At 37.8% G+C, this 23,307-nt stretch overlaps 1 protein-coding gene across 1 annotated transcript; it reads left to right on the forward strand.

The window, feature by feature from the left end:
• Nucleotides 1-1,461: 1,461 nt before the first annotated feature.
• LOC121426538 (probable assembly chaperone of rpl4) lies at nt 1,462-23,307 on the forward strand. Its single transcript, XM_041622883.1, has 9 exons — nt 1,462-1,633; nt 5,990-6,108; nt 7,033-7,179; nt 12,496-12,639; nt 13,672-13,784; nt 15,024-15,147; nt 16,626-16,790; nt 17,938-18,081; nt 23,008-23,307. The coding sequence occupies exons 1-9, from the start codon at nt 1,561-1,563 to the stop codon at nt 23,206-23,208; spliced, it is 1,230 nt and encodes a 409-aa protein (XP_041478817.1). The 5' UTR covers nt 1,462-1,560; the 3' UTR covers nt 23,209-23,307.

Below are 23,307 nucleotides of genomic sequence, written 5' to 3' on the forward strand. Positions count from 1 at the left end.
AAATTCTGGTTGATATTCTTTTTTTCGATGCTTGTCAGATTATTTCTTTTGTTTTGCATTCCTCCCTAAATTTTGGGTTGATAACCTTTTTTTTGCTTGTCAGGTTATTTCTCTTGCGTCACCCCCTAAATTTCTGGTTGATAACCCCCCTTTTTTTGTTCCACCGAGACATTTTTTTCTTTCACATTCAGCATCTCAAAATAAGTTCTGTGAAATTTCTGAAGTCTGTAAATCCGTCTCTGTAGCTTAATGTTTTTTTTACATACTTTCGTTTCAAAAATGAGTTCTTGGAAAAATAATTCGATCTATTGTTGACAGAGAAATATCACAAATTCACATGCCACAAGTTACATAACCCCCTAAAGTCCTATTCCTACCGTACATGTACCTCTATAGCTTGTAAATTTCATTGTCCTTTCACAAATGAAAGATAAAATAATTTTCAGAATACCTTGTAGATCCCGTCCTTGTCCAAAAAATCAGTCTATTTCGGTCAGGATCTATGCTTCGCAAATTTTTTTTTTAACTCCTCCGAAACGGCAGATTTTCAGTTTTTACTTAAGTCAAATTTCAGAATACAGGCTACACGGTCAGTATTTTCGTGTCTCGTGATATTCTTCTGTCCAAACATGACTGATAATTTGTGAATATTAATAAACTGAATATTTATTTGAATCATGGTTTAAATTCATCACGCTTCCAGAGAAATCACAACAATCGATTACCCCCCCCCTGGAGTTTTAAAGTTTTGGAAACTTGCTCTGGTAATTTAGAATTACCACACATGTATTTTGAGCACATGGGACTACATAAAGTCTACACCTATGCAGTTCACCAGCTTGTCTTATCTGTGAAAAGTAATCCCTTTTCTCTGTTTCCACGGTCGTCACGATAAGTGCAATTATACGTGGCACAGGACGACATCTTAAACTTTGTATTAGGTATATTCACATTGAAAAGTGCTGTTATAAGAGTTGATCTGGTATTCTGGTAAGTATAATTAAGATTGATACTATTGTCGTGAACCAGACTCTACTTCGATTTTGGCTCTTTTGGGGGAACCCGGCGTGCGGAGGTACCAACTTCCGGTGCTTCAACACGGAATGGCCAATCAGCGTTATTGTTCCCATCCAGATAAGGGAGAGATCAGTGGTTTTGTCAGACGTGTATCGTGTGTCTGGACCTAGACCAAAAGCTTCAGTCTCTGTATTTTGGTTGTTCCGCTGAACTACGTTGGCTCCACTACATAGTAAAATGTCAGAAATTATGTTGAATACCAGACGTGACCAGGGCTCGAACCTCTACCTCTGCATCAATTTGTAACTTCCCCTCAGCTTGGATTACAGGCGCACGCCACAACGCCCACAACTCGTCAATGTAAGTGCCCCCCGGGATATATCCCCCAAAAATAAGGGAGATCGACAAGGGGGAACTGGGGGAATCCCCATATACCAGACAACGCTGCGCGCGCACACGTGACGTGCACATGTGCATTTTATTTTCGACGGAGACATTATTTCGGAAACACATCTGCTATTAAATTGATATTACCAACAAAATATGGGAGGTTCGAAATCACAAAGGAGAAAGCGAGGCAAGAATAGGAGTACGAACTCAAGAAAACATGGAACTGGTAAGTTTATATGATGGGTTTAGTTATATCGTTTCACTTCTGTCAGTCCTTTCTCGTCGTAATTAATATTTTGTTTTAATACAATGGATACTGTACTACCACCAGAGGAGATACTCCGATCGATGAACAGGCACTCAACTCAAGCCTACAGCATCGAGGACTTAAAGTAAAGTAAGTAAGTATTTGGACTGATGATGAGCTGATGCTGAGCTGAGCTGATGAGTGTGATTTGCATTCGCAGCATCTGTTTGGTCCGGGCCGTCGCGGGTTTTTAGACGGCCAGTTTCCGCTGCGCGATTGCGAAGTGAGGGGTTGATTTTTACTGTCTGCACTGTAGTCTGCAACATGCAAAATTTGAATTTTCGTGGTTTATGTCAGCGGTCCTTTTGATACTTTTGTTTACTTCGACAGTGGTGGTTGGAGACGTCATTCAACTCTACTATAGGCCTACTATAGCTCATTCACAGCTTTGTTGTACTCAAGATTTAATACTAATAGTATACTAGGACTGCTGACATGACAAGTCATTATTTCATTCATGAACCAGAGTAGAAGACTCCAGTTAATCTATATGCAAAAAAGAGGGGAAGAGTTCCTTTCACGATAGCCACCCAGGAAAGACTTTCTTATGTCCCCTCCACTAATTAAAAAAAAAAAACTTCTCCAAAACCCCCTTCTTTCGTTCTCTTTTTCTTTTCTTTTTGAGTTGGAACTTGGACCCGAACCTCTCGCTGCGGAACGAGGCATCGCGCATCTCCAGTCTGGGCAAGAGCTCCATTAACCCAGGAGCTCTCCGGCCTGCGGGCCGGAGCCCAGGAGCTCACCGTGTATTTACTCATACTCCCGGAATAAGGGTAGATTGTGGTCACAATAACTTGGAAAGTAAATTGTGAAAACAGAAATTATGCACTTACCACTATATGGATGGATCGTGTGGCAGGATCCTGACATCGAGGCACAGACTGACTGGAACCTCAAAAAAAAAAAAAAGTTCTGTCGCGGTAGCTCTCCTTCTTCCAAAATTCAAAACAAAATGGCCGACCGAGACGGAGGCTATAGCACTAGCGCGTATATACTTGGTCAAATTGGTGCATGCACGACAGAACTTTTCATTTTTTGAGGCTCCAGTCTGTTCCTCGATGTCAGGATACTGCCACACGATAGACCTTCATCCATAAGTGCATAATTTCTGTTTTCCCAATTTACTTTCCTAGTTATTGTGACCACAATCTACCCTTGTCCCGTGAGTATGAGTAAATGGACGGTGAGCTCCTGGGCTCTGGCAAGCTCCCTGGGTTAGAGTTCCATATGCCCCTCACTAAAATTGAAAATAAAAACATGGAGAAGGTTGAGAATGTTATATCTAGCCATAATATAGAACATATATGATGGGGGAGTGGAAATACATACCAAAATATAGCTTTATTCCGTCAAATTTCGAGCAGGATCTAGTGAGTGTAATTGTCCATAGAGATCTGTTTATTTAGTCAGTAAAGGATCTGTGAGTTGATCTAGACTAAAATCGAACTATCGGCTGATAATCATTAAAATACCCTTCCGGTATCAGCGCCTCTCGCTAGCATAGTGGGAAGAGGTCTTGACTACAGATAAATCGAGGTGAGTTTGAGACCCAACTAAGGTAAGCAACAGTAAGAAAATGATAGAAAAATCTGAGATGAACAAACTGGAAGTCTCAACAATCTTGTTATTTTTGGGGGGGTTGCATATGGAACTCTTTCCCCAGTCTGTCCCCTTACTTGGGCTAGCAAGAAATGTTGAAAGCCATGGGTTTCGTAGCGGTTATCAACCGATATTATAACTAGTCTACTCTCCAAGAGTATTGGGTATCTATTTTTCTGACTAAATAAACCAATTGGGAATTACACACACTCAAAATTTTGACGGAATATGCATGTATCCAACTTTTCCTTCTTAAATCTCTTAGATATATGTTAGATAATTCTTGATAAACCATCTCCTTGGTTTTTTTTTAATTTTAGTGGAGGGGACATATTGCCACCACCCAAAGTGAAAAAAGGCTGTCGCAAAAGGAACTCTTTCCCAAATCTACTTTTGACGAATATCTCTTCTTCAATCTACCCTGACGGCCTCCTTCAATCCTGAAGATTCTTGCAGTATTGTAGTACCAGGGGCCGGCAGGTGCAATACACCGGGTGAACACCTACTGTAATATTGTAAAACTGTTAAGTGTTAGTCACTTAGCACATACCACTTAGACCCTCTATTCAATGAACAAGGTTGGCACATACCATATCCAGCCTGAGTGTTTGCCATGCAAGACTCTCTTTCTCCGCAACCGTAAGTCACTTTTCAACCACACTTGGATGGTAGATGGACTTGGGGGACCTGCATGATAGGGACATTGTCGCCATGATAATTGTATTTTTTTGTCACATTTTTTGTGAGCTGTGGATATCGCAATGACGGATGACACGGTGGGCTCGGGGGATACACGTGCTCGGCTGCGCAACCCGCCGAGCATCTCTATTTTTTTTTTCAATTTTAGTGGAGGGGACATATGGTCCCCAAAGTGAAGAAAAAGTATATCTACTTTTTTTCATTTTAGGGAAGGATTAGGTGCAGGGTTAGTTTAGCCTAGGGTGGCTGTCGCAAAAGGAACCCTTTCCCAAATCTACTTTTGACGAATATCTCTTCGTCTTCAACCTACCCTGACTGCCTCCTTCAATCCTGAAGATTCTTGCAGTATTGTAGTACGGGGGCCGGCAGGTGCAATACACCGGGTGAACACCTACTGTAATATTGTAAAACTGTTAAGTGATAGTCACTTAGCACATACCACTTAGACCCTCTATTCAATGAACAAGGTTGGCACATACCATATCCAGCCTGAGTGTTTGCCATGCAAGACTCTCTTTCTCCGCAACCGTAAGTCACTTTTCAACCATACTTGGATGGTAGATGGACTTGGGGGACCTGCATGATAGGGACATTGTCGCCATGATAATTGTATTTTTTTGTCACATTTTTTGTGAGCTGTGGATATCGCAATGACGGATGACACGGTGGGCTCGGGGGATACACGTGCTCGGCTGCGCAACCCGCCGAGCATCTCAATTTTTTTTTTTCAATTTTAGTGGAGGGGACATATGGTCCCCAAAGTGAAGAAAAAGTATATCTACTTTTTTTTCATTAAAGGGAAGGATTAGGTGCAGGGTTAGTTTAGCCTAGGGTGGCTGTCGCAAAAAGGAACTCTTTCCCAAATTAATTTTTGATGAATATTGTAAAGCTGTTAAGTGTTAGTCGCTTTAATAGCGCATACCACTTTAGACCTTCTATTCAATAAACAAGGTTGGGGCATACCATATCCAGCCTGAGTGTTTATATTTACTGTCATCAATCTTCAATAACCATGATGCTGCCTTAATCCTTAAACTTTTTTATAAATGAAATCTGTCTTAGGCCGGCCTGGGGCTCGGGCAGCGTTCTCAAAGTTTACATACCATGCAGTGACGTTTGGCTATGAGCTTTTTGCGGTGCCTTAAAAACTACTATTACTTGATTTCTATTTCCCCAAAATGAAACCATGTGTGATTATGATGCCTATTTGCCATTAATTTGAAGTTTCTTTTGATCCTTATTTGAGTCTCACTTGTTTGTTCGTGTTGAGATAATTTATGCACAATGAATTCATGAATGGAAATTATCATCATCGATCGCGCATGCGCATATCAAAATTGAACTGGAAGCAGAATCATGAGGTGATCAATGTAAAATAAATATTGCTTTTTAAACAATATTTGTTATTATGACCATAGATCATTATTTAATCGTAATATTTTAACAATAATTTGCAAATGATAATCATTTATATGAATTAAGAATTCATTGAATGAATCCAGATGTCAATGACATGTCATAATCCTACAAGGGTTGTATAAAAATCCATTTCAAAATAATTTTTCAGTAATTTGCATTATAATTCTTTAATAAACACTTTTTAGTACGGATTTTGAAGTTAATGTCATTGAAAATGGATTTATAGCAAATGCTCACTAACTTGTGTAGGATTTGACCTCATTGTCCTCTGGATTCATTCATTGCAGTCATGCCTTCCTTTGCTGCAAGTCAAAATTTACATCACTGCAAAGAATACCTTCTGATTATCTAAGCGTGAAGACATACTACATAAATAAGGCATCAAATTATTTGGGAGAAGAACTGATGCTCTTTCCAGACATATAGCTATGTGTTCATGACATGACATTTCCCTTAAATTTTGGATTTGTGAGGTGTCAATTTGTTTTTTTACTTGCAAGGTATAATAAAGTAAAACAAAATCTTTTCATATGTTTGTTTATGTACCCACGGTAACAGGGGAAGGATCTTCGATGAGCAGGCGGGAGCTTCAGGATATGGTGGAGCAGAGACGGCAGCAGAAGAAAGCAGTGAAAAAAACCTCCAGCAAATTCAATATCGACCAACTTCTTGAGAAGGTTAGTATTGGGGTGGTGCCAGGGTACTTTGTAAGGAAGGAGTGTGATGTCCTGGGGCCCAGTCCTACAAAGAGTGGCGATTGATCCAATCAGTCGCAACTATGGAAAGCCAGCAAAGTCAACCTATATCATGCATGTTCAAAAATTTTTTGTAGTTATGTATATTCATAAATCCCTCCATTCCTTGACAATTTGGTGTGTTCTCCTTTGTTTACAAAGGACGTTTTGCAAATTTCATGTAGAAAAAATGATGTCACTGATGGATTTCCATACATGTACGATTGATTGGATCAATCTTTAAAAACTCTTTGTAAGACGTGGCCCTGAGGTGCATTCGTTTTTTTTTTTTTTTTTGAAAGATAGAGGCATTTGAATAGCGATACGACTTCACAATCATTTCTCAGTGGTTATTTTTATAGTTTGGTAATTGGTATATATGTTTTTTTCTGCTTTTCTGTCATTTTGGAGAAAAACATGGGGGGGACACCTCTTTATTCTCCTCTTGCATTGTGCCCTTTAGGCGCTTGGTGGAGAATTGAAATCCATTCACCATCTTTGTGGGAAATGTTTCAAAATTAAATTTTCAGAAGTTTTGATTTACCATTGTGCTTGCTTTTCCTATTGTTACTGATAATCGGGGTGTGAGAGTTCAGATTTTTATCTGATTTCAGATTTTTTTTGGTTTGATTTCCAGCTGAATTTCAGCTTATATTTGGCTTTCCTCTGTACAAAAAGTATGGGAGCTCTTTCCATTTCAGACTTTTTCAATACTCTTCAGCTTTTTTCAGATCTTTTTATTTGTGACCACTCACACCCCTGCTGATAATAACATTTTCATGATAGCAGGGCCTGCTGGGAGAGAAGTTTTCAGAATTGATGTGGCTACCCTGTGTAAAATATGGCATTATTATCTGTACTTTTCAGGTAGAGGAATACCTGGATACTTTTGAGTATGAAATGGCACAGAAGTTCTGCCAGAGGGCGCTAGAGATGGAACCTGACAACGTGAGAGCGCTGGAGCTATCAGGAAACCTGCTGGCAGAGCTCGGTGATACAGATGGAGCAAGAAAGATATCCAGAGATGCCAACCAGTACGATTTTATCGTATTTAGTACGATAAAACAAGTAAAATACGACAGTACGATTTTGGCCATCAAAAATACGATTTCCCGACTTTCTGTCATAGTCCTGTTTTTGTCCTATGTGTTGTGTATGTATGCGCCCGCCCGTGAGTGAGCAGTGAAGCCATATCATACATGTAATTTAAATATCTGAAAAGCCAAAATCAAGTAATTTTCAATTTACGATAAGCACAGTTTCAAATTGCCAAGTGCGTGTTTTTTTCAGTACCATAAAAAGTGAGCTACGTCCTTCTTTTTTTTCCTGTAATACATGTACGCGCGTGCTTCCAATAGCGGTAACAGTTTTTCCCAACTTCACCATGTGCAATTTCTAATGCACACATTTCCAGTCAGGATATCACAATTCTGTGATATAGTAATTTGAATTGCACAGGAGATAAATCCCCGTTCACAACACAGGATATGCGAGTCTTGTATCCTCACAGTCGCCGACTTTGCTTGTCAAATCGGAGCCTTATTAATCCAAAGTCAATAGTTGTGAATTATAGCTTTTTAATTTCTTTCTTGGTGAGGGGTAAATATCAGACAATAAATCATCAAACAAGGCTCCATTTAAAAAAAAAAATAGGAGGACGCCGTGCACGCGAGTGTGGTACTTGGATGCTGTTAGCTAGCCAGTTTGAGCTCATATTCTCTGCCAGAGCTCTGGGTGAGAATTCTATCAGTAATTGCCTAAGTGATGGCGATTTTCTGTTTCAGATTGAGTTTAGATTTCATGTTAATTTTTGAAAACTGTAAAAAAACTTCATGATTTCTTCATTGTGATGAATATTTAAGTTATTATTGAATACATTTTGTCTCACCTGCGAAGCAGAGTGAGACCATAGGCGCCGCTTTTCCGACGGCGGCGGCGGCGTCGTCAACATCAAATCTTAACCTGAGGTTAAGTTTTTGAAATGATGTCATAACTTAAAAAGTATATGGACCTAGGTAATAAAACTTGACCATAAGGTTAATCAAGTATTACTAAACATCCTATCAGAGTTTCATGTCACATGACCAAGGTCAAAGGTCATTTAGGGTCAATGAACTTTGGCCGAATTGGGGATATCTGTTGAATTCCCATCATAACTTTGAAAGTTTATGGATCTGATTCATGAAACTTGGACATAATAAACTTGGACATAATAGTAATCAAGCATCACTGAACATTTTGTGCAAGTTTCAGGTGTCATGATTAAGGTCAAAGGTCATTTAGGGTCAATGAACTTTGGCCGAATCAGGGGTATCTGTTGAATTACCATCATAACTTTGAAAGTTTATTGGTCTACTTGTAGTTCATTAAACTTGGACATTAGAGTAATCAAGTATCTCTGAACATCCTGTGCGCGTTTCAGGTCACATGACCAAGGTCAAAGGTCAATGAACTTTGGCCGAATTGGGTGTATCTGTTGAATTACCATCATAACTTTGAAAGTTTATGGATCTGATTCATGAAACTTGTACATAAGAGTAATCAAGTATCACTAAACATCCTGTGCGAGTTTCAGGTCACACGATTAAGGGCAAAGGTCATGTAAGGTCAATGAACTTTGGCCATGTTGGGTTTTTTTGTTGAATAACCATCATATCTCTGTAGGTTTATTGGTCTAGTTCATAAAAAGTGGACAAAAGAATAACCATGTCTTGTGCGAGTTAGAGTAGTATTCAAAGTCAGCACTGCTGCTATATTGAACCGCGTGATGCAGGTGAGACGGCCAGAGGCATTCCACTTGTTACAGAATTTAGACTCTCCCAGAATGAAAGGCATTTTCTGTGAAGATCTGCGTTTTCAAATAACTTGTGAAAAACTTAAGGTAAATGAACCTACAATACATGTACATTTAAAAATTTACATGTAGCCTGTGGGCTGTGGCTATGTGCTGGAATTTGAATAGACTGAGTTAGATATTGATTTAATTTCTTCATTTCTTTAACATAATTTATATGCAATCCAAGTGCACCTCACAGTCACAATCATACACAAACACTCACCCACACCCGTGATTCTAACCATGAAAAAAAACCTTAAATTTTTTTTTTTAAATTTATTATTTGATCTGAATTCTCTCTTTTTTATATGTTTATTTTATTCATTTATTTAGATTTTTTTTTTTTTGGGGGGTTCATTGTTTGTGGTTCATTAAAGATGAAAAGTAAATATAAGCCCATGTAAAGGGGATGTGGAGTGAGGGTGTCAAAACACACTTAAACATTTAAATCTGATTTCTTAGTTGTTTGAATAAGCCTATTACTTAGCATGCTATTTCTGTACTAATTGAAAATTGCAGGAGCTGCGCTTACTATAAACAAATTTGGAGGGTGGTTCACAGTTATATTCTTTTTTTGAATTGCCCCTTGTTCCAGAAAATTGCCCCCCGGTTCCTGTAAAACGCTCGCGAGCCGGGGGCAATTTTTTTTTTTAATTGCCCCCGGCCTGCAGCTGCTTAATTCAAGGCTTGCACTGGTCATATTGAGTTTTTGTGAAAATCTGATTTTTCACTAAAAAATATGATTTTTGAGGATATTCAGTCTGATTTTTTGTGTCAAGAGGTTGGCATCTCTGGATATCCTTCTGCATTTTGTTTGTCTTTGGATTTTGGGGAGTTATTGAACATGTAATAATAATAATAATTCAATACATGTATGTATATAGCGCCTTACAAAATTTCTCTAGGCACTTTACATCGCAAAAACCTAACTACTTATCTTAATAAACTAAACTCACTTATTAACTTAACTGCCTTACATAACTAAACATCCAACGTAACTACCTTATAAAATACTAACTTAACTATGGACATATTAACTGTAAAAAATCATGCTATTTACGGAAGAGATATGTCTTAAGTGCTACTTTAAAGGAATTTAGAGAAGAATGGGATCTTAAGCTAAGAGTGTAGGATACACAACTGAAAAGGCTCTGTCGTCATGGGTGTGGGAGGTTGCATTGGGAACAACTAAAAGGTTCTTGTTGGATGATCGAAGTGATCGGGAGGGTTGGTAGGTGTACTGTTGATCATGCTCGCGATGTATGAAGGGGACTTTCCTTGGATGCTCTTGAATGTTATGACGAGGATTTTGAAGAGGATACGCTTCTCTACTGGTAGCCAGTTGCTTGAGTGATTCGGATATATCTTGTTTTCGAGGGACTTATTGACAATTCTAGTCTGATTGATAGATGGGCCTACATGGTAGTATGCGCCCTGTTGCACATGATCTGACCAATACAATGATGTGTTAAATATCACTATCGCATGATAAGTGTGGCTCTGAGTAACACTTAAATCTTTGAGATGTATTGATTGATTGATTCATTTATTTCCACTTTTCATAAAAAGAACAATACAATATAAAGATGGTATTACAGAATACAGTACAATATAGACATTTGAATATTACAGTGCATGAAGAAAACATACACTACACAAAATAATAAACCAAAATCTTAACAATACTTAAAATCAGACAAGAAAAGAAACAGTATATTATGTAACAGCGGGGGATCATTTAAAAAGTTAAAAACTTATAACATACACTGTAATTCCAATTTTTGTCAATAAAAGTTTGAGTTTTGCAGAGGAAGACTAGGGGGAAAAATGTAATTGAGGTAACATAGTCTTGGAAATTAAAGTTTTTGTAGAAGAAATGTTTAAGTTTATATTGAAATACATTAAGGGATAGTGAACTTTTTATATGTTGTCTTGTCTTGTCTTAGGTTAAGTCGGCAGATGCAGACTTGCTGTACTCTGCCAAATTTATTAATGTGTGTAAGATCACCAAGTAAGCAGGTCACTAGTTAGTAGATTTTGAGTGATTTTGGATTTGAAAGAGTTTTTCAGTGTTGTGTCCATGTTTGACTCGTTCCAATCTTTAGTAGTTCGAGGGAAGATGCCGTATTTATGAGCATCCCTTTTGACTAGCAGACGCCGCAGATTGATACTATTTCCTGTAGTCTGCGGGGTGGTTTGCTGGATGAAGTTTTTGGGGTTGATGGCAGCAAGACCTTTGATTATTTTTAACATTAGGCTCAGACTACTGTATTTCCGTCTGTCTTCCAATGATTCCCATTCTAAGGCCTGTAACATGGTTGTGACACTACTGGTTCGTCTATAGTTCCTTATACAGAACGAGATGCCTTTCTCTGAATCGTCAGGGAGATTGTTCCCCCCCCTTCGGTCATCTCGGGTCAGTGATGACTTCCACCATAATCTGAATACAGAGCAGTCCATATTTATACATGTAGATGCCTCATCGTCACATAAGCCTAGACCCAAGGGCTAGACCCATGCTGTTATCTGTTTTTAGGACCGCTAACTTCTATAACTTCATCTTAATCGATTCGCTTTTAAAATCACTTTCTGATTTAAAGAGAAATGCCAGTAGTTGCAGTAAACACTGATTTCATGAGAAAGTCTGTAAAACCAGCCTTTTAATTGTCAGTATATCATCGAGGATCTAGATCTGGTACAGTTACATAAGCTGAACTTTGTGAAATCTTGAAATCTACGCTGAAAAATGATCACACTGAAGATCACCAACACAGATAGGCACACGTGGGACAGTGTATTATTATTGCTGGAATAAAGACCCGACGGAAGTGACCGAATCCACGCTTATTTTGCTTATTTCTCAGCAATTACACAATTTCTTCCAGAATCCTTTGGCACATATTATTTATTCACATAAACAGACACTTGGGTGGTCATTATATTAGATTCTGTAAAAAGTCATTTTGAGATCATTACCAAAACTGGAATTTATCTTTAAACGAGCTGCATTGCTGCTGGTCAACCAGCACAGGCATGGCTAGTGTGCCCGTGGCAGCAAGTGAGTGACCCCGCAACAGCAGAGTGTGAGCCAGCTAGCTTAGCACGTAGCAACACAACTCGTGGCCCCATCTTCAGGGGTTATGTTTTCTATTACAGGATTTGATAGAAAAAAATGAAAAGCAAGTCAAAACCCTGAAGACGATGATAGACAGAATTGCACCAGGTCACATAATGTAATTTTAACCTGTCAGTTATTAGAGTCTTCTAGGATTATAGTAATATTTATGCTAAATGCTTCTGATAAGTTTAATACCTTACATTGATTCCTTGACTGAAATCAATGCACTGCTTTGGTCGTGCAATAACAGTGTGTCCTGAAGAGTGTTAACCTGTCAGTTATTAGAGTCTTCTAGGATTATAGTAATATTTATGCTAAATGGCTCTGATATTAAGTTTAATACCTTTCATCGATTCCTTGACTGAAATCAATGCACTGCTTTGGTCGTGCAATAACAGTGTGTCCTGAAGAGGGTTTCTCCAAGTACATGTACATGGGGCAGCTTCACGAAGGATTGGAAGGGCTTCAGTTCTTCCAGAAAGGTGTTGAGCTCATGATCAAGGAAAGGGACGGTAATCAGGTAAGACACTTACATGGTTCATCATAGGACCAGAAATATTCCACAAGTTAGGGACAAGATTGCATGAGTCAAGGATGAGTGCAGTATTGTCCCAAGAGAGAGGAATGATTCTGGTATTCCACAAAGGAAAACCATCCCGTAAAATTATTATGATCATTGATAATCATTTTTTATTAGACTGCAATGTGGCACAGTATTGCACAGCAAGTTCTTTATGTATGCCTATATATGACTTCATTAGATTTTGGCACTTTGTGCAGTCCGCTCTGCTACTGCACAGGTAAATCATTCAAATTCACTTTCTTGGAAATGGTATCTGAGGTTTATTTTATTGTAATTTCTGAATCTTTATTTCCTTCACCTGTGAACGTATATGAGCGCCTTTAGCATCTAACAAGGTGAATATGTGCGCAATATAAATACCCTATATTATTATTATTAAACCATACTATGAACCGTGGTGTAATTTAAGCTCAGGGGCTGTTTCATAAATCTGTAAGTTAAGAGTAACTTTAAGAATGACTGGTGATCCTTTCTTGTGGTAAATGGTATATTGAATTGGCGATGGTTTAGCGCATAAGAAGGATTCACCAGTTGTTCTTAAAGTCTCCCTTAAATTATGAGCAGCTTTATGGAACACCCACATGGTCTTAAAGTCTCCCTTAAATTATGAGCAGCTTTATGGAACACCCACATGGTCTTAAAGTCTCCCTTAAATTATGAGCAGCTTTATGTAACACACACATGGTCTATAAGTGGTTTACATGTAATTATGGAAAGCTGATTGTGGGTACTTATCTCTATAACTAGAGGTCATGTAGTTCATTTATTACTGTGTGGGAATTTCTTCAACTTTAAAGCATTGGAAAAGAACACTGTAAACATATAAAACGTGCAATTTAAACATAATTTTGACATGTTGTGTTTCCTATAATTTGAGTTGGTCTTATTTGGACTTCTGAATATGGGTGCTTAGGAATTTCTATTCAAATATATTTTTATTTTTTTTTTTTTTTAAATTGATTCCTGTAGGAAGAAACACAAGGGGCTTCAAGTTCATTAGAAAATGGTTCTTCAAATGTTTCCAATGCTGATATATCCAAAGCTTATTGTTCAATAGCTGAAATCTTCCTAACAGATGCATGGTAAGTTCACATGTTTATAGGCAGTTATGTCAAGGTTAATCTTGTTCCTGTAAAGCTGTAACAAATCTCTTGTTACTTTATTAGATTCCAAAATGCATAAAGGTATGGGTGTTTAGGCTTTTGCATACACTGGACCCGTTTTCTGCTATAACCTTCCTCTGGTAATTAGAGAATGCACTTCTGGTGATTCATTTAACCCTATCTAGTAGGCCGGGGGGCCTCAGAGGCCCCCCCTCAACGAATCGCGCGATATTTTTGCTGTGCGAAATTTTTTGACCATGTCGCTCGCTGACTTTTTACTTTCAAGTCTTGCGCAACTGTTAAGACCAAGTTTGCGTCAACCGGGTACGTGGTTCCGAAATTACGCAACATTATGAAAGTTCATGTCAGACCGAAAATTGCTCAAAACAGTGATTTCGTGTACAAAGTCAATGCAAATTGTGTTTTCAACCAAAATTCATAAATGTATGATTATTTTTAGTTTTGCTAGTCTAAATGTATTCATTTTATGCTTTTTATGATTACAGAAGAGTCCCCAACAAATTTCATTGAAAAAACAAAAGGTAAAAAAACGAGGAAATACATAAGAAAAAGCAAAAAACAATATAATACATAAGAAAATGATTCGATATCACAATTTTTTTCATGTACACTTGCTAAAGACACCACAAAGAGTTTCTATACCAAAAATTAGTACATTTGGAGCTCTATTTAGGGAGTTAGAGGAAAAAGTATGATTTCGCATACTTATTACGCATAAATTAGCATAATCACTTAATAGCGATTCACATGAAATAAATTACTATACAATCTTGTAGATTATGTCCCAGGCAACCCGTGCCAATATTCGGCGCGATCCCGCGGTCGACGGCCGAGATCTTAGGGGAGGGGGGCCTGGGAGGCCCCCCCCCCGCTAGAGGAACTCCCAAAATAACCCGGCCTATATAAGGTTAAACCTTGAATATGCGCCAATTATGCCTTCTATTCTTGACTCCTCCTTTAGATATTTTATCCCTGTCTCCTCTTTCTTTCATTGCTCCTTTAGTGCTATTTTGGATTTGGTGCCTTACAATTATATCTATTTTTATTATAGATTGCTTATCTAAATGTATACATTCCTATTTGAAATATACGCGATTGTATTATGAAATTCTTGAAAGTAAAGAAGCTTGATAGTGGATATTAAGCAACAATAATGCTTGTATTAATTGTAAATTGTCCTGTTGTCTTGATGCTTAGCTTTGAAGAAGATTCGGATGAGAGATGCAAGGCAGCAATCGATCAGGCCGTCAACGAAGACCCTCACAACCCGGAAGCGTATCAACTCCTAGCTAGCTACTGGCTTAGTAAAGATAATAAAGAGGTAAGCATGGCTTGATGGAGAGTTTCATTCACTTTGCTTGAACTGTTGATTTGTATTCATGTGGTCTTCTAAAAGACGATTTGATTCCTAGGTTATCAAATGCCATCTTGGCCAAGTCCAATCGACACTTCTTCCAACCATTTCTTGGTCTGATATTTACTTGAGCTAACATTTATTTGTCTTGTACCATGGTCTAACACGACATTTACTCCTGCGACAGTTGATCTGAGCTTTTATTTCTTTGAAGATATAGGGTTAGGGTTACAATAGGGTTTTATGTTGGTTTAGGATAGGGTGTAATGTTTAATCCTGGGGTTGAAGTTACCTGTTCCATTAGTGTGTGGAATTTACAGCGGAGCAATTGTCGCTGTCACTGAACCCTAGCTTGGTATTCTTTTTATTGCACTTTGCCATGTGAATATTTGATTCATAACCAGTTCATGTGATCATATAGACGTGAGTGTTTAATTGACCTAGTGGATATTATACAAATATTGCACATACGCATGTGCATGCGGGGCCAAATAATGAACGATGTGCGAGAAGAGCCAATGGATATACCGCACCGAGGTCAACAGGACCGAATGCGGTATATCCATTCGGCAAGTCAAGCACAGAGTTCATTATTTAGGTCCTCTATGCACAAAGATGCGTGCATTGTTTCTTTTATACAACCCCCCTCCCCCATGTTACTGAGTTGCCCCGAATGCTATATTTGATCTAAATTCTAGATAACTCTAGATAATTCCAGACCTCGCACTATCCTGCACTGTGATGTCAGAGTGCAGGATAGTACATTTGGTATGACGTCATAGTGCAGGGTATTGCAGTTTGGATGCAATAGTGCTATTCGCTGAATATCATGCGATCTGATTTGGACCAATCAGATTACAGAACATTCTTGGGAGTTGTATAATAGACAAAGTAGGTGTACAATAAACTGGAAATCAGGCAAAATGATAAGAGGGCTGGGTGGCAATTAGACTAAATTGATTGTAGATGAACTGGTTGTTGAACCATGTGTATTGGACCAACTGGAATGTATACAAAGTGGCAATTTTGGAAATTCCTACTCTAGATTATTTAACTTGACCAATTATTCAAGATGCATGATTTTTCTTTATCTTTTTCAGCTATTTTAACAATCATTTTGCCTTTCTTTATTCCATCAAAGATATTTGGGTTCAGGTTTAGATAGGGTTTCAATATCAGACTTATGTAAAGATTTGTTAGTTATTGGTAGGTTTGGGTAAGCTTTAGGTATGGCTGAATGTGCAGGCTTTGCATGGGAGCGATTTTTGTTAGGGAAAACTGACTCTTCTCATGGGGCCATGTTAATTTTTTTTATTTTACCAAGGGGTGCCACTCTTTGATTTGACCATCTTCTGATTCTCTTCTTCAGAGTATCATGTTTGTTAATCGTTCCTTCGCTTTTAAATATTTTTCTAATAAATGTACCTTATTATTGACATACACAGGAAGCCATGTCATCAATGAAGAAGAGTTTATCACTATGGCAACATATGGAAGGAGATGGAGAAGGAGGCGGGGCTAAAGACGATGACATCGTAGCTGAACCCGTCTTGAGTTATGAAAATAGAATAGGAGCCGCAAAGATTCTTATGGAGCTGGAAATGTGGGATGTTAGTCAAATTCATTTGTTCTAGATGGGATACTTAGATTTTTTTCCATTTTAATGATATTAATGTGAAATGTTCATATAGGACTTTACGTTTCTAAATGCTGCATGCTATTTTCCTGGGTTTAGCACAGGCACTTTGATCAGGCACATCAAGCATTCAAGGCATAATTTCCTACCGAGTAACCTTTTATTACACCTGGATAGAGAGTGGCAAATGTAGATTAATGCCTTGCCAAATGATGCGAGTACTGTGGTGGGATTTGAACCCCAGACCTTGTGGTTCAAAGTCTGGAGACTTATCCACTGAGCCACATCACCTCTAACATAGTCCGTGTCTGGTATATGTTGTGCATGGTCCTTGTAAAGCACAAAAAAACCAGATCATTGTTTGCCTTCTAGTTCTATTCATTTCTGATCGAGTGTTAAATCTGCTATTAAATGTTCATTTTTGATGGTCACTCGACCTTTATCATATCACCATGTTCACTTTATAGGAATCAGAGGATATACTTCATACTCTTTTACAAGAGGATGATGAAGTAGAATAGGTCTGGAATATGTTAGGCCTGTTCCATCGTAAACCAAAAAAGTCAGTGTGTATGTTGTGGTTATCTCTTCATTCCTGATCTACTGATTCTTTTTAATCTGCTAAATATTTACATGATAATAATGAAACATTTTTGTATAGCGCAAAATACATAAGCAAAGTTGCATGTCTCTAAGTGCTTTTTAAAAAAGGAGTGGAGATGGAGGGGAGAGCACTGGCTTCTTACATTAATTGTTTACAAAATGGTGAATAAATGTGTTTTCAAGCAATTTCTAAACTTTTTGTATGGTTGTATATTTCTAAGATATTTTGGCAGATAATTCCATAAGTAGCAGCTGCATGTGAAAATGATCGTTCCCATATGACTTTGTCACAGTATGTGAGACCTGTACTAATGAATTTTTACTTGAACATAACATTCTGTCAGGTTTAAATGGTGTTAACAATTCAATGAGATACAATGGAGCAAACTGATGGAAACATTGGTAGGCGAATAGAAGTACTTTGTAGTGTATGCAGGGATTGGATAGGTTGAATACATTTCCACTAGTAACTAAAAATCAACCTTTATCATATAATTATCATTCACTTAATGATATAGGAATCAGAGAGTATTCTTCATACGCTTATAGAAGAGGATGATGAAGTAGTCCAAGTCTGGTATATGTTAGGCCTGGTCCAGTTTGAGCGAGGATCAGATGAATGTAAACCACCAGCAAGATACTACCTTCATAAAGCAAAGAAAGTGAGTGATTATTTATATTTTAACCATTCGACTGCTAACAGTTACGTATTTCCGAGACCATCTTGTCTACTGGAACAGACTCTACTTGGATCAACGAGTGGGTCACGATAGAAGTCAAGCTTGAGTTCCATGTTGCTGTGATGAGCTAGAATTCATGATAATCTTTTACCTCTGTTTGAAACCAAACTGGTGTAGAATGTGTGACAAACCAGAGTAATTTGGCTACCAAATGGATTACTAGGTTGACTGTAAAAAAAAAGTGTAACTTCATGAATTAAAAAAGGTTGCATTGATTGATCTATCATCAGGGTCCCATAACACAAAGATTAATCATACGCTTGATTTTCATGATTAATTATATATTTACATGATTAATTATATATTTGGTCATTTTCAAACAAAAGTGGACATGGGGGTGAAAATTAAAACTTGCTAGAAATCATTAGGCTTCAATGTTTTTTGAAACTAGACATCTTAAAGTATATTTTTCCATTTCATTTACATAAAATTATTAATTATGTCTTGAGATACAGTGAATTTTATGCAAGGGAAATTGAATGTTACAAAATGTTGATTTTTGCATTAAAATTCACATATTGCCTATCACAATATAAAATTTGTATTAGAAGCACATTTGTTGGCAAGATACAAGCTGTGTATTGTATCTAACTCCTAAAAAGCAAAAAAAAATTCTGTGAAGTGTTTTTCTGAAAAAAATTGGGTTTCGAAGTTTTCAAAAGTGGTTGTCGTGTCACTCACGTTTTAAATACAAAAAGTTTTCTAGAGCTGTGTATTCTGAAAATTAATTTATCCCAGTACTGGAGCAAATACAGTTTATCTGTACCTTATTGTATATAAAGTAACTTGGTCCAATGTGTTAAGGTAAAGCTATAATTAACTGTCAAAGTTGTGTCGTGTCACTCACAATGTCGTGTCACTCACGAAATGTCGTGTCACTCACGGTATTATATTGTGTATAAAAAAGGACATCCAGTAATTTTTGAAGAGTTTTACCAGGGATACAGTCAAAATGTTGTTCCTGACATCATTTAGGCCTATTTTAGGCTAATAATTTCCTCCATCTTCCTAATTTTACTCCTTTTTATTTATGGAAATATTGAATTTGACATTGAGTTCATCTATTTTCTCTCCTCTCCGTGGTTGCCTTGGTTTAAAAAATCCTGACAATTTTCCATTGGTGTGAAGACTCGGATCCTAATTCATATTTTGGTGAATGTACTGTGATTAAGAATATAACAACATAATCAACACAAAATTATGAATGTACCAAGAGAAAAACCACTATACTCAAGCAATGGACATATTTACAATGCATAAAGGGTTGGTGATGGTGATGGTTCAAGTCATAGGTATTACTCGAACATTCTCTGTCTCCATTTACAGAAATAAGCAGAAAGTTCACCTTTGTTTTGAGTAATGTTATTTCTTTGTTATACTCAGCTAGAAAAGTCATGGATCCTTTTTTTAAATTTGCAGAAATTTTAGTGGTAAGATATAAGAGATCACCATGAACACCAAACATTTTTTCAAATTCGGAAAAGAAAATATTTTTCTTTTCCTTCTGATTGATTAAATCAACCTCTTCATTTGCCATAAAGCTTGTATTCCAGGACATGAAATAAACAAATTTGCAAGAAACAAACATTTCAGGTGAGAATGTACTGAGATTTGATAGAACATTTTGGATATTGCTTGAAGCAGCTACATGTCAAGTTCAAAATCATTTGTTCGGCCACCATTCATACCGCTAGTGATTAACTGCATGTAGGGTCTGAACAGCAAACTACCGTAAGTGGGCTGATGTGTGTTCAGAGCAGATTTGCATTTACACATAAGGCGGTTTCAAACCTCCTCGATCACAAGAATCCCCGTTAAATTACGAGAACTTTTAAAGGCTAAAAAATACCCGTTAATTATTCCTGCATTCACACCGCCCCGAAACACATCCTTCGGGATAAGTTCCCGAAGTTACGAGCATGCGCAGTGTGGTCTGATAAACAGGCAAGGCGGGAAATTCAAAATCACTAGCCCAGCAGCCACCCACGCCGCCGCGCCCAACGACACGCTGGGATAAAAGTTCCCGTAATTTGCTTTCACATCGCCAAAATACCTGCGACCTTGGAAAAATCCCCACGAAAGTTCTCGTAATTTCGCCAAGTACCTACTATTTAGCGGGTATTTTCTTTCGGGGAGATTACGCGTAGTTTGCTTTCACATTACCAAAATACCTGGTATTTTCTGATCGGGGTAAATTTCCCGATCAGAGAATACCTGGAACTGGCGAACTTCGAGGCGGTCTGAAACCACCTATATTCATTACAACAAAATGATGCATGTTCATGTAGGTCCCAACAAGTCCCAACCGAGACCGCATTTTGATTTGAGCAACTTTGGATGGGTTGCCATGTACTAGTAAATCAATTTTTTTTTTGGGGGGGTACCCTGATAAGAACAGAGCTGGACCTCGAGGGGAAAAAGCTATTGAGGTGTAAAGGGAGCCTGGTTGGGATGCTGAATTGGATTTTAGTGTGACATCCAAGGGCTTAGAAAAGGAAAGGCTAATGACTTGTAGTTGTTATGTAATAGTAGCAGACTGCAAGAATCAGGTACTGACTGCGTCTTTCACCTTGTGGCTTTCCCTGGATTCCCGTGGTATGGTATATGATCAAATAATTAGTAATGAAAAGGCGCTTACAAATTCCAGCAAAAAGCATAGCTCTGAATTTTGGTACAGTGCCTACATGTACTGCCTTGGGAGGGTCTACACACAAGCAGTGTTCAGGAGAAAACCTATGCTTGTTGAGTTGAATTTCCAATTTTCTCAAGGCGATTTGCTGATAGTCCATCTGAAGTGTGCAGCAACATGATTGTGGTTTGGGACCAAAAAAGACATAAACTGCCATGTCCTATTTGGACAATGCCTAAAATATTAAAGGAGGATAATGTTGTAATCCAATACTTCAAGAAAAGGGAGTCATACATGACATCATTGGCTACCAGACCATGCCAGATGATGTGAGTGGCTATTGAGAATATCTTTCTTACAAGGAAAAATTATTCCATCCGTTGTGGATGATGAATTGTATAAACTTGTAAACTTCCATATACAGATAGGGAGAAAGAGTTAAAGTTTTGAATAATATCAGGCCACAAAAAGAATGTTTGAGTTGATGTCAATGCCAAGACCTCATAACACCTCCTTCAAGTGCCCCCTCCTCCTCTAAAGAGGAGAGTGGTAGAAGCCCTAGTGTGACAATGTGGTATGGTATAGGGAATGTGAGTTGATGGGCAAATATGACCATAAACCAAGAATAAAACATCAGGATGACATATAATGAACTTAAAAGAAAGCAGTTATTATGTAATTAAGCTTGTTTTTGGTTAATGGTATTTTACTCTTCTACATCATGCAAAAACTACTTTCAATGTTGAGATAAATGTTGTAGTTTTGCACTTGTCGTGTCACTCACGTTTTGGATGTCGTGTCACTCACGGTATATAGGAGGGTACCATTTTCCATAGAGAAGGTTTGATTGATTTTTACTATATGTGTTAGATAGGTACACTATTTATGTCCATTTACTGGTACTCACAGTACTCCATGACAACTACTTGGGCACGAATCCAACCATATGTGTTAGTGGTCAGAAACCCATGTCCAAAATTTGTCGTGTCACTCACGCACCGTTTTTTAATCATATCTACTAAACGAATTGTTGAATTCAAATCAAACTCGTAGTGGCCCATGCCAGTCCTACATTGTATGTAATATAGTAGTCATGATTGATTCATAACCTTTAAGTTTGAAGATATGAGCCCTTAAACCTCTCCGATTGTCGTGTCACTCACGTTTGAAAATGACCATTTACATTGTAGTCATTGCAATCAATCATAGAAAAATGTATTAAGATCATTGCAAAGCTTTGGCCCGAATTCACAAAGGTGGTTTTGAAAACCCAAGGTTGGATCTATGGTTTATGCAGATTTCTTGTATAAATTACGCTTGATTTAGCGCGTATTGGGCACGTGTATGAAAAATTCCAATCCTGATGCGCGCTTTTGTCAGTGCGCCAAATTGTCGCCTGTTACCATGGTTAGATATGCTATTTCATTCATGAGTCCACTGTTTGAAGAGTATAGTATACAGGAAATCTGCATAAAACTCTGGACTCAACCGTGGGTTTTCAAAACCACCTTTGTGAATTCGGGCCTTTGTGTCTCAGGCCTGGCTGATTATTATATTACCTGAATTAAAGGAAACCAAAACCCAAGAAGAGAAGTAATCTTATTGGAAAGAGTAAAATGAGAGGAACAATTTACAAAAAGTTTGATCAAAGTCCGTTATGAAATAAGCAAGTTGTGGGAGTTTGAAAACTCTTGTTGTACTTTCTATGGGCATCCTCAAATTGGCAAACGTGCTTCAAAATGGCTGATTTTGTGGACAACTCTCCATTTGTTTTGTACACAAATTTTCAGATTTTCCTCATTATCTTTCAAATTGCATGTTGCCTCCTTCTGAGCACAACATATGTCATGGGAAAATATAATCCACACCATATATGTCAAGGTCAGGAAGAGATAATATGAAGTATGTAAAACAAAGGGGAAAATCTGAAAATATGTGTACAAAACAAATGGAGAGTTGTCCACAAAATCAGTCATTTTTAAGCACGTTTGCCAATTTGAGGATCCACATAGTAAGTACAAGACTTTTTAATATCATTCATAACTTGCTTATTTCATAACCTATTTTGATGAAACTTGTTTTGAATTGTTCCTCTCTTCCAATAAGATTGCTTCTCTTCTTGGGTTTTGGTTTCCTTTAAATAATTAGATTGGAATACCCTGATGGCTAGTGTGATAACTTATCCATCTTTTTCTTTCTTTATGTCTTTTATTTTGCAGCTCTACTGTGCATTAAGCTGTGATGACGAACAGGTCTTAGTCCACATCGACGAGCTCCTTTCATCATTAGGACCGGGAGAGGGGGATCAGGAAGACTGGATGGAAAGACAAAGAAAAGAAGAGGAAGAAGAGGAGGATGAAGATGATGAAGACATTGACAGCGAAGCTTCGTCAGATGAGGAGGAAGACATGGAACATTGACATAGACTTTTATAAGATTCATGATGGCTCGGACTTAATAAGTTACTTACTTCCAATGATGCCTGTGGGACTATCCCTGCTCTGTGATTGCTGCACACT

Source organism: Lytechinus variegatus, chromosome 13, assembly GCF_018143015.1.
Source record: "Lytechinus variegatus isolate NC3 chromosome 13, Lvar_3.0, whole genome shotgun sequence".
In the NCBI taxonomy this organism is placed as follows: domain Eukaryota; kingdom Metazoa; phylum Echinodermata; class Echinoidea; order Temnopleuroida; family Toxopneustidae; genus Lytechinus; species Lytechinus variegatus.